The sequence below is a fragment of the Silurus meridionalis genome, chromosome 20 (assembly GCF_014805685.1).
Source record: "Silurus meridionalis isolate SWU-2019-XX chromosome 20, ASM1480568v1, whole genome shotgun sequence".
Classification (NCBI taxonomy): domain Eukaryota; kingdom Metazoa; phylum Chordata; class Actinopteri; order Siluriformes; family Siluridae; genus Silurus; species Silurus meridionalis.
The window spans coordinates 4,322,501-4,334,561 of record NC_060903.1 but is presented as its reverse complement, the minus strand read 5'-3'; the positions used below and the strand labels follow the sequence as shown (position 1 = coordinate 4,334,561).

The following is a 12,061-nucleotide window of genomic DNA, read 5'->3' as shown; positions in this document are numbered from 1 at the left end:
TATATAATGGCACATAATCAACATTTAAATATGTAGATTTGGAGATTTAAAGTTTTAAAGATTTGCCTAATAGTGGACATGGCCACAGAAAACTATGACAATATGATTATTTGCCCTCTAGATCTGTCACAATTGTCTTTGACATTGTTAGGATTTGAAGTCAGAAATTTAGATCTTCAGACCTTCTTTAAGAAAAGAATTATGACTGTATTGCGTGTATTGAAATGACTGTTATGTTACCGAGTACAAAGTGTTGCCACAGATGTCTGTACATCTCTAACCTGATCCCAGAAATTGATTTGGAACTGTGCTCTTTCAAGCTAGCAGCTGACCTCAGCTAATTAAGTTAGTGGCTTGGGGTTTTGTGTAACTCTGACGCAGACAGCAGTGAGCTAGCTGGCTAGTTCACTGTGGAAATCAGAACATTTACACCTGGTGTCTGAGGTTTCATTATTTGACCTGTGTTCTTTGTATATTTTGTTTTCTTATCTAATTTAAGTTCTCAAGCCCCCCTGGACAGCTTGCTAGCATTGATGACTAGCAGATCAGAAACCTTTTGTTTTCGAGGTTCTTTTTATTTATCATATAATCGTAATATATATCATTCTTTGCCACATTTTAAATACACAGGTTTATCCAGCTAGTCATTTTCTTTTTTTCTCTCTTTCAGATAACACTACTGTTGCATGTCAATGTCCAGTTAAAATAAAACCTTGTGCTTTGTGGTTGGAAATGTACCAGCACGCTTGTAATAGTCTGCAATAAACAGAGTAAATAGTGATCTAAATCTCTTTTATGGACCAACGCTGAATAATAAGTAGCATAAGCATATTCATGGTTTCTGTAAACAGGTAAAGCTAAATGAAGCCAAAAGTAAATGAAAAATAAATTCATGCATGTTTTTGGAAACCCTGTATTTATTATGTCTGTAAGGCCATGTGGGAGAGTCCAAAAATTTTTTTGGTTTTCTCCACACCCTGAACATTACTATTCACACCCACATATGAGTACATGTAGACAGAGTTAACCAAAAGTTGATTTTGGTGTTGTACTTGCGGAGAAGATTCCAAGAGGAGAGGCAAACATCCTGGCTGTTTTAGCACATAGCCGCTTGCTGTGACCAAAATTTGATGAGATTGTCATCTAAAATATCATGTCTGAGTGGGAAAAACCACTCTAATGTTGTATAAACATTTTTAGATCTACTGCAAAACCAGTGGCATGCTGTGGTTGAAATTTACTGGCATGGTGTGGATTCACCTGTTTCCTTAGTAGGAAATATAACTGCAAATTAAAACAAAGCTTGCCTTGCCCTCCTATAATGAAAAGTTTCTATCCTGATGGGAATAGTCTCTTCCAGGGTGGCCACATAAGCTCATATGCTTTGGCATTTATAGTCACCTATAAGTGTTAAACAGCACTCTCCATCACCATCATCACCACCACCATCAAAACACTGATGGAATATGTTTTAAAAGGATGATGTTCCTTTCCTACATTACAGTTCCAGAGACTTGTAGACTGTATGCTAAGAAGCATTAAAGCCGTGCTTGTAGTCACTAAACACCTTATTGAAAGACCTTTTAGTTTTTTTCCTTTAATTCATTCCCCAACTAGCATTTAATACAACCATCATTTGCTTGACAAACAAATTTTTTGGACTTCTGTAATAAGTGTCCTTAAAGAATCCTGAATTGTTGATTCATTCTGTTACTTTCCTCTCCTTTTTTTCGAGCAGATAATGTCGCCCATTGAGTACAATTTTAAACAAGTACGTTTTAAAAACACCAGGTTCTTGTTTTAGTAAGCGTTTTGGGCCCACTCGCCAAGCAGCGACACCCTAATAAATCATGTTTTCAGCAAATAATTGCAGGCTCACGTCAATTAAAGGAAAAAAATCACAGTCTGTGTAGTCTTGTAGTCCAGACAGATGCTGTCTCACTGCCCTGAACTGTTCACTTTTTGTAACATGGTTGAGAACATGCATACAGCCGGGAACAGTGCCAGATATGGACGCTGTATGTTAGTCTTAGTGTCTGAGAGGTGTATAAGTAGACAACAGTGTGGATGTTAACACTACTGGACGATGATAACAATCCTGTACCTCTGCCTGTCTGTGCTGACTCAGGGGCTGAGGAATTTCTCTGCTCTGTGTGTAAGATGGTGTGCCAGTGATGGGGCTGGCACACACACACATGCACTAACACAAGGGCACACACACCCAGATAAATGTACATTACATGCAAACACATTAACGCACACATATACACACAGACACATATACACATACACCATAAACAAATCTGACAAACCTGAGGATACACAGTAATCAGGATACACAGCAAACCTACATGCTACTGCCAGGTTTATACCTCTCTCTAATTTAGGAATTGTATATGAGACTGTGTCTCATGGAATTCTGCATTTTGCACCAAAGAATACAACTATTACAGTAAATGTGTGGCCAATATTAAAGGTATATTCATTTAATCTAACTCACAGTAAACCTTTTATCCTGCTCAGGGTCACGCTGGATCGGAAGTCTATCTATGACTGTGTCTTTGTATGTATATGTCTATCTAGGACTGTGTATCCTGGAAACAATGGGACTGAGACAGTAATGCACTCAAGTGGCACAGATTATCTTAGCCAGACCACCTGCTGCCATGATTTTGGAACATAGGCGGAAATCTGCGAACCCGGAGGAAACCCACCCAGATGATGGCGTCAGGATTGAATAAAGTAACATGGAGCTGTGAAGCAGAAATGTTACCTGCTGCACCACAGTGCCAACTATCAAAGTGATGGTTCAGAAATAAAATCTAGTTTAATGCAATTTTCTACTTACCTTAAATGTCGTTGACCAATCAAGGCACATAATTTGGCTCCTTTGGTCTACTCTAACTACAGACAGAGGTAGCCAACAGGTAATGAAAATCTATTTCATCCAAATGTTTTTGCATCAGCACAGGTATCTCCACTTCTGATTTCAGCCAGTTTTAAAGGTAATTAGCCAACATTATTTAGGACTGTTAAAATAAAGAAAATTGGCCATCTAATTTTTTTAGTTGTAATTTGAGGTGATGACCCCTCCTCCTTATAAAGTTTGAATACATGCCTAAGTTGCTACCATCAAGCTACACAATTAAAATTTGACTTTGAACAATAATTTTATCACTACTTTATCGAATCCATATAACATATCCATTGCTTGATGTCCTTCATGTAGCACTTTGTTCATGTTTATAAAATACAGGAAGTCACACTGTGCACTATACGATGGCACTTGTCCATGAAATTGCTTCACAGCTGGATGTGGGTAAAGGAGAGAGAAAGAAGTTAGTCAGGATATCAATACATTTCAACTGATAAGAAGCATCATACACACCAACAAACTTCATTCAGCTGGATAAAAAAGTTGTTCATGATGCAAATGTGCTACGTAATGCTTTATAATAAGAGGACAGTGGCAGATGTCCAGCAGAAGCTTCCTCCTGGGGTGTCCATGGGCAGATGGACAAACAGCAGCCTCCTTCATCTCCCTTGCATGACTTATTTGAGAAAAGCTCACAGTGGGCAGGTCCTGACGCACACAGACTAGCACACTCAACAGCTCCTTGTCTTTCAGTCCAAAAGCTCACTGTGCAACATACCTTGTGGCGAGTTCCACACCGCTACAAAAGACCTAATGCAGGTCTCTTTTTTGACATCAAGGAAAGAGTGAACTACCTTTTTTTTCCTGTTGCACCGTAAATAGCGGCAAGAGATAATAGGCCTTATCCTCTAGTCAGACTGAGCACCCATGTGAGTCAATATTAGGCAGGAATACAGAGATGGGGAAGAGTGGAGCACAGAGAGGGGAAAGTGAGGGGATTTTCCAGACATCTTTAAAAACAAAAAAGAAGGCTATTCTGGCCAAGCTTCAGCTTGCATCCAGCTGGCCAGAACAAACCGTCTTCCATTTAAGTGCTGCTCTCATTAGCCATAGATTTGGGTTTTGTCTTTACTTCTGCACCTTGGGTTTCAATTTCTGTTATACTGATGATTTTGAGCTAACGTGTGACTGCATGCATGCGAGTATACAGAAGTTAACCCATATAAACTTGTATATCGGGTCATCCGACACATTATACCCCAACTCATGACGCAAATCCTGTTCAGAATGTAAGAATGTGTATGTGGGGGTCATTCATTCTGCCATGGTGGACACAGTTTAATACTGTCCCAGCTCATCTTCACGAGTCACTGTGAGCAAACACACGGAGGTCCTCATACAGTCCTGTCTGCAGACGGTCAGAGAGCATCCATCTGCACATTACACTTACAATGGTTATTTTCAACGTTTAGTTATATGCATTTACAACCGAAATTATTTACATTTTCATGTCTATGTAGAGAAATAGAGACACACACATACAGCTCTTATATGGTGCAGTCAAGTTGTTTTTTTGAGAATGGTATGTGGTAATAATTAAAGGCGATTTATTAGCGAGAAATCTCTGTGTCGTTGTTTTTCTTTTTAATTGAAATGCCACCAGAGGAATGTGGATTAGTTGAACTATGGTGAATATGGAAAACAATTCTTTTAATCTATCAATTAATGAAAATGGCAACAGGGAATCAGTAACACTTACCAAGTAAAATTGAATCAAGTCAAGTAGCATTTGAAGTCAATTTAAGTAGCATTACCAGCATAAAAAAAGCATTTATAATAAATACAACATTGTATTCATAATCAACAGAACTTTTCATATCTAAGTGATTAAAAAAATAAAAAATAACATCCAATTTCACCACACAAATGAACAGACACACTGGCATGTTTATGTGGAACTTTTTCAAGGTCTACTGTCTCAGCCAATTTAAATCCATGGTCAGATTTCATTTTAATCAGCACCAGTGTTTGTTATTGCAAAGAATGCATGTCCAATATGCCTGTTATTTCAACCTTGATAGTTAATTCAAATAGACAAAGCAGACTTATGAGGGTTTACATATTGAACACCAAAAGAAATATAACTCCATTTCTGTGTTAGATTCTGTGATGTTTATTGTGTTGCAGGGAAACAGCCGCAGCCATGGAATGTCTCTTGTAAAAAAGGAAAGTTCTGGGACGTTACACGCAGTCAGACATGTTTTTTTTTTTTTTTTTTGGATGCCTCCTTGCATTCTTACGCAACATGAATGAAATACTTGATGTAGTTACCGTTGCTAGTGGTCTACTCTGGAGTCACCAAAATTCAACACAGAAGTAGAAAAAGAAAGAAAACATATTTGGGTCTTCAAAGAAAAAAAAATATGGAGGAATGCCATACATTTTCCTATGTAATAAATACAATAAATTCAAAAGCAATTGTCTTTACACAACACAAAGCACACGTTCATAACAACAAGCTATAAATTAAATGTATTATAAAAATTTCTTGTACTCCAATACTGCAAACAATATCCTATTAAACTAAAACTGGAAGAAGAAATATTCAAGCAAATATCACATATACAGCACCATTATAAAATTATATTTCATATAATTTTAAACAATATTTCAATGCAGAAAATGCAGTATAAACTGCTGACTTACAAAACAAATGAGAAATGTGCAGGAAAGATTTTCTAACATGTCCAAGGTTTTAGTTCCTGTGGGGAAAAAGAAAAATTACTCAATGACTTATTTAATGAATATAATAAGAATCCAGCAGAAATTTAGGTTTTAGTAATTTACTAATCGAATGTCAATAAGGGAGTTCTGTAAAAAAAGATGTAAAATTAATGATGAATTATTAAATGAAAAGTAAGGATTATTCCTGGATAAATTACGATTATTCCAGGATTATTTTTACCTGCTTATTCTGCAATTTCGCATCTGGACGTGTTGACCACTGTAGAAAACCTCACAGCGCACCACATTGTTGGAGAAATCAGACTCAGGAACCAGGTAGTTTGGATTAACTGTAACCTAGAAACATTACAAACACAGTATTTAACTATTAAAATATATGTGTGTATCATTGCTCATAGATTCAATAAGCAGCACACTTCTCACCTTTAGGATGTAGTTACCAGGAGCAACATCTGTGATGTCGATCCACTGGCAATCGATGTTAGCAGCGTAGGTGTCATGGCAACCAGGACTCAATCCCTGGAGACACATAAAGTGATCAGTTTTATGTGTGTGCATTTCCTCATTTGTGCTATTCTATGTTTGGTTATGTTTTTGTGATGTGTGTGGATTTACCTGTGTGTGTGCAGTGCAAGCATAGCGACGGCGGAAGCCTGGGCTACAGCCAGTGTCCTCCAAACAGAAGCTGGCTTTGTGTCCCTCTGCCACCTTACGGCCAGTGTTCACATCTAGTAGATCATAGAGGCTGAAGGCATCCATGCTGTGGTAATGCCTGTGGAATGTTCCCAGATAGAGACACATTTTGTTATATTGAAGCCCGTAGCAAATCCCAGGTTTACAATGTTGAATTAACACTTTATTTTCAGGATAAATGTTAACTTTATGTTGAAAAGTTATCGTTTAATAATGCTTACTGATGACAGCTGTGCCATTCCCACTGGTGTCGTGGTTTAACAGGCAGGAAGTCCGCTGTGCCGAGGTTTCGAACCTTCTGAGGGAAGCGTAGCAGAACCCTGAAGTCCAGGTCTCTAACTGCTGGTCTATAAGCTGACCTTTGAAACAAACAAAACCAAATATCAGGTGGATGAATAAACAAGGCTGTAATGTTTCATGGGTGTGTTCTGCACTGCTTAGTGATAATTCATTTATAGACAATATTCGATTTATGCATGTCTTGGATAATATTTGTTTGTTTTCCAAGACCTCTTCCAGTAAGCCAGTGGATCTGCATTTCATGCTTGCAGTTCATTTTAGTCGGATGCATTGAATGATCATTTACCGCGCGAGACAGTTCTCCTCAGCCGCACACCGGAGCGCATACATCTGCATGCGCTGGACATAAGCTCCAGCTTGGATGGAGTAAGCATCTGGCACGAGGTCCGGGAGACCTGCACACATAACGAGATAACAGTTATAGGTTCAGTCCTAAAGGACATAACTGTGATGCGGTTCACGACGCAAGGCTCACCGTTGTGAAAGTATCTCGTGCCGAATCCAGTTCCCGGTTGAGGACGGCGCGTGCGCGCGGTAACAGAACGAGAAGGATACACGTTGTAGAAAACGGTATTCCTGTGGTTTTTCAGTGGGTTCCGAGGGTCGTCGCCGAACATGTTGTCGGGTGTCGCTTCTTCCTCGTTTGCTCCGAGCGGACCCGGCGCTGTAGCGAAGACATCACCGACTCTCTGCTCCAAGGCGATCGTCGGATCGGGATAGAACTGTTGCGCGTTTGCGCTCTCCAAGTTTGCGGGCACTGTGCGCTCCGGTTGCAAAACTTGGACGTGTGTGCTGGACAAGCCGACAACTCGGTTCGCGCTGTTACCCTCCTCTGCGGGCGGTGTTGTTCTTCTCTGGACGCCGCTCCCAGAGTATTCTGATTGGTGCGCCAAATTCGTGGCGTTCGATGCGCTGTAACGTCGTGCACCCGGTGCCCCCGCGCCTCGCTGCCGTGGAGGTGTGACGGCCGTCCGGTAGTGTCGGCCGTCTGGTCCGGTGAACGTCGACGCTGTTCCGCTGGCACCGGATCGCGTTGCCGTTACGCGAAAGTGCGCCGATGCGTCTCGCGCGTCTCCAGGAGAAAACGGGCTGGTCGACTGGGTTCTGCTGCTCAGGTACACACGGGACTCCCTCCTGGAGTGTAAGGGTGAGTGGTACTCACTGCCTGTACTCAATAAACGGTACACATGCCCGTTGTTTTCCCACTGGATCCTCTGCGTCCATGGGCCGACTCCGTTACGCACGTGCTGCCCCACGACCAAACTGACCAGCCCGAGGCATAGAAGCAGAACGACCTGTTTGGCCATCTTGACTACAACTCAAGTACTGGATAGATGTTTTTTCGGCTCTCTGAAGCGAGGAGTAACTTTACTCCAACACCTTACTGGTTTCACTAATGTTGCCCAACGCTGTGGCCTCTTGGAGCAAACCAGAGGAGGGAGTGCCGGTGGGTCATTTGTCGAAAGCCGTCTAGTTTACACACGCATGCACAGACTGGGTTCATCTTGGAGGAAAAAAATAGTTAACTCGTTCGCCCCCAAAGCCCACGTCCACCTCGTGCTATCATTCCGGCCTGTAATTGTATTGACATGAAGTAAACTTTGCACACAGGCGCCAGGTTAGGGTCACGTGTCTGTAACGTGGGGAACGTTGTCTCCATGCTGGCATCTGCACAGACCACGGACTGTCCTATTCAACATAATACGACTACTATGAAACATTTGGGCAACATCCCAAAGCGCACAGTGCATAACAGAACTGCAAAACTACAACTGATTGTACTCAGGAAGGGATGTAGAACACGATACTTATTATTCTGGGTAATGTATTTTGTTAAGTGTGTCCTAAATTGAGAAATTAGGAATAGCGTTCTGTGGACGACATTTGGCTATAAATATAAAATGACTTAGACAGGGGGTAGAGGGCAGAAAACTGGATATTTATTAGCAGGGTACCAATATGATGCAAAAATGGTCACTTAATAATCTAAGGTATATCTATTATACAGAGCATAATATTCTAATAATAATAGTAATAGGACTGGAAAAAAAATATCTGATGTAAATTGACTTCTTTCTCTTTAGACTTCTGTGTTTGTGGAAAAAATGTTGTAAAGTAAGAATGATCAATTAGCAAAATGGAAAGTAAATAAACAGAAGAGAAATCCAAATAAAAAATATTTTGTGTGACCACCATCTGCCTGCAAAACAGCATCGATTATTTTTGTTGTTTGCAGTACACTATAGCACTATAACTTGGCAGGTAGGTTGTTCAAAACATTTTGGAAAACTAACCACAGCTCTTCTATGAATGTAGGCAGCATCGCATCCTTCTGTCTCTTCATGTAATCCCAGACAGACTTAGTAGTTCTTAATGATAGAAGCTGTATGTTTTGGGGTTGTTCTCCTGCTGCAGAATAAATGTAGGACCATTAAGAAACCTCTCTGATAGTATTGCGAAGTCCTCAACATTTCATTTATACTTTTTTAAAATAGCTTAAGCACACCCTAAACTCCAGTCTGCTTTAAACCTTTGTCTGGGAGAGATCTTGCTGGTGCTGATCATGCATCTTGTTGCTGTGCTCAGGCTTGCCATGGTGTAGGACCTGTGACATGAAGCTGTCTCTTAAACCTCACTAACAGAAGTTGGCTGTTTGTCAACCAGTTTTAATCCGCATACACAGCTGTTTTAGTTAATAACTGTGTTTTAACTTACATGTGAAATTGATTATCATTAGCACCTGCTTGGTATAATTGTTTAACCATACACCTGACTCTGATCCTACTCAATTCCTGTAGATTCCTGCACTGAAAGCCAAAGAATGGTCATGGTCAACAAATATTGATTTGATTTGTATTTCTCTTCTATTTGTTTACTTTCCAGTTTGTTCATTGATAAATTCTTAACACTTATTTTTGAAAGCATTCTCACTTTACAGCATTTTTTCACAACTGCCCAAACCTTTGCACAGGAGTGTATATTAAATGTGATAGCTTCCATCTGTGTCACCCATGTGGACATGCTTCTCAAAGTATACATCTAACTTCATTTCTATTTCCTAACCCTGGTCCTAGAAACCCCCCAGTTCTGCACAGTGGAGTGTTTTCCCTGCTGATTCTACTAATCTAAATCTAATTAACAGCTCATTCAGTATTTAAGTGGTTGTGTTAAAGAAGAGAAAACACCAAATGTGCAAGCCAGGAGGTACCTCAGGACCAGAATTAGGAGAACCAACAAACAAATTCTGTAAATATATATATATATATATATATATATATATATATATATATATATATATAAAAAAAATTAAATGTATAAATCAGTTTATGGGATTAATTTATGTAATTTATGACATTACCATCAAAATGTTTATTTATTTGTTTGTTTACTGCAGCGTTTATTTTAATTTATTTATACTAAGGACGTTTTTCGTCCTCTGTATAGGAACCTGGGATTTAGGAAAAAAAATCTAACTGGTGTTCAGAAGCCCACCACAAGGTGGCGTTACATATTTATGTATTAATGAAAATCTCTCTCAAACAACATTTAAAATAGTCTGAACAAACCTTAGGGCTTGAACTTGGACAAAATAATGAAACCTTCCATATAAAATGGAATACGTTTGAAAGAATAAAATGAAAGCAGTTTAATGCTACAATACGTTTATTGTAAAGTACAAAATACTTGAGATGCGTTTGAATAAAAGGCGCCCCACGTAAAAAAAAAAGTCTAGACGTTGCCCTGGCATTGTGCGTGTGAACACATGCAGACACGTGACACCACGTGAGCAATCTGTGGTCACGTGAACAAAATAAAGCAAGCAGAGAAAATAACGAATTAAGATGGAAATGTTGTGCAACATATTTGTGCAATAAATAAATAAATCAATAACGTGGATCACGTTATTATTCCTACTTGAAAATCACTGTGATAAATAATAAATCTGTGTCATGCCTACACACCGACCATGAGTTTAAACCTTCCTTAATATAGGACTAGCTATACTAGAATAAAATCGAAAAGAAATACTATAAATCAGAATAAAATATATAATTATGGGATGTAAATAGTGCGTAAATGCGTAACGCGTCTTGCGCTTCTGCGTCATCTGCTTTTGGAATGGCTTGATATGGGAAACAACATTTCTGATGACAGACATTGGATCAGAATATATAAATAAATAAACAAACAAACAAGTCAGTAATAAAAAAATTAATAAAAAAGCTCTGTTTTTGTACTGCATATTCATGTTCTTCTATACTACATTTTCTGTATCATCTTTCCATATATATATATATATATATATATATATATATATATATATATATATATATATATATATATATAATTCCATCTGCCCTGGGTGACCTCCAGTTGCCAGCCAAATAGGGCAAAAAGCACACCAAGCATCTAAAGTCTATTATTAACCTGTAATCTGATCTATATGTTTTCCATAATAACCCCACCCCAGTCCCCTACACTGTATAAGAAGTGCGAATCCGGGAGAACTGTTTGGCTCAAGACACTTCCCTCGACCAGGATACTAAGATACAATGTAGGCTAAAGTAAGTATAACATATTACATTGAGTGTTTAATTGTGTATCTAAAAGTGGACAAAAAAAAATAAGAGTAAAATCCAATCACAAGCAAACATTTAGGACGATGTGTGTTGTAGAAAAACGTTACTGGCAATAAAAATATATACAATAAAATTTATGCAAATGTCTTGAAGCTCCTGGTCAGTAATACTTTGTTGTTAAATAATAATAAAAAGAAATGAAAATCCCCGTGTGCTCCCGACATCAAGCTAATGTGTTTCTACACTTTGAAATTATTTCGTTTCATGAACCCAGGTTATCCAGAGCGACACAACTTTGCCTCATGTGAGATTAAAACGAAGATGGTCTTAAGATTTCCCCCCAAAAGGAATATGCTTGCCTTATTTTTCTATACGCCCGAAGCCGCGTAAAGAATCAAGGAGTTGCCAGCTAAATGATAGCGACCTGTGGGATGAAGGTCACCTTTACTTTCCTTCTTATCAGATGGAGTTACGGCAGGTGAGAAAAATGTGCAAAAAAAAAAAAAGACGTTTTGGTGCAAATCTGCGAATTCATGTTCAAGAACTTCCTAAACGCACCCTCTGAGGATTAATGTGGAAATAAGCATTTTCTGAACAGATGATCCAGTGTAGCCAAGTCTTTTCAGGGGGAAGAGTCGGAATAACGCAGACTCAGAAATCTCTATAAGACGCCTTTTGACGTCATATGCAAACGTGTCATGGGAATTTGCATATCAAAAGGTGTTCCATAAAGAAGAATTTCTGTAAACACTTAGAACATATATATTTTTTTAAAATATATTATATAATAGATTATTACTTCTTACACAATTTTATTGTCAAGGCACTAAATAACGTAATTTCCAAGTAATAATTTAAGTAATCCAAG

General features: G+C 38.8%; 1 protein-coding gene across 2 annotated transcripts; it reads right to left on the bottom strand.

Annotated features, from left to right (window-relative positions):
• Positions 1-5,028: 5,028 nt before the first annotated feature.
• Positions 5,029-8,536, bottom strand: loxl5b (lysyl oxidase-like 5b). Of its 2 annotated transcripts, XM_046875968.1 has the most exons (8): positions 7,089-8,536; positions 6,900-7,008; positions 6,535-6,672; positions 6,236-6,392; positions 6,044-6,139; positions 5,841-5,956; positions 5,582-5,637; positions 5,029-5,224 (listed from the first exon to the last, which is right to left on the bottom strand). In XM_046875968.1, the coding sequence occupies exons 1-7, from the start codon at positions 7,918-7,920 to the stop codon at positions 5,631-5,633; spliced, it is 1,455 nt and encodes a 484-aa protein (XP_046731924.1). In that variant the 5' UTR covers positions 7,921-8,536; the 3' UTR covers positions 5,029-5,224; positions 5,582-5,630. The 2 variants fall into 2 exon arrangements, with proteins under 2 accessions (XP_046731924.1, XP_046731923.1); XM_046875967.1 differs by having other exon boundaries at positions 5,029-5,637; positions 7,089-8,535.
• Positions 8,537-12,061: the final 3,525 nt, after the last annotated feature.

Excerpts from the sequence above, each read along its gene's own strand:
- loxl5b (XM_046875968.1), bottom strand. The coding sequence starts at position 7,920 with ATGGCCAAACAGGTCGTTCTGCTTCTATGCCTCGGGCTGGTCAGTTTG. Across the intron at positions 7,009-7,088 it reads CACGAGATACTTTCACAACG|GTCTCCCGGACCTCGTGCCA; the intron begins GTGAGCCTTGCG and ends TTATGTGTGCAG. Across the intron at positions 6,140-6,235 it reads CTTGCACTGCACACACACAG|GGATTGAGTCCTGGTTGCCA; the intron begins GTAAATCCACAC and ends ATGTGTCTCCAG.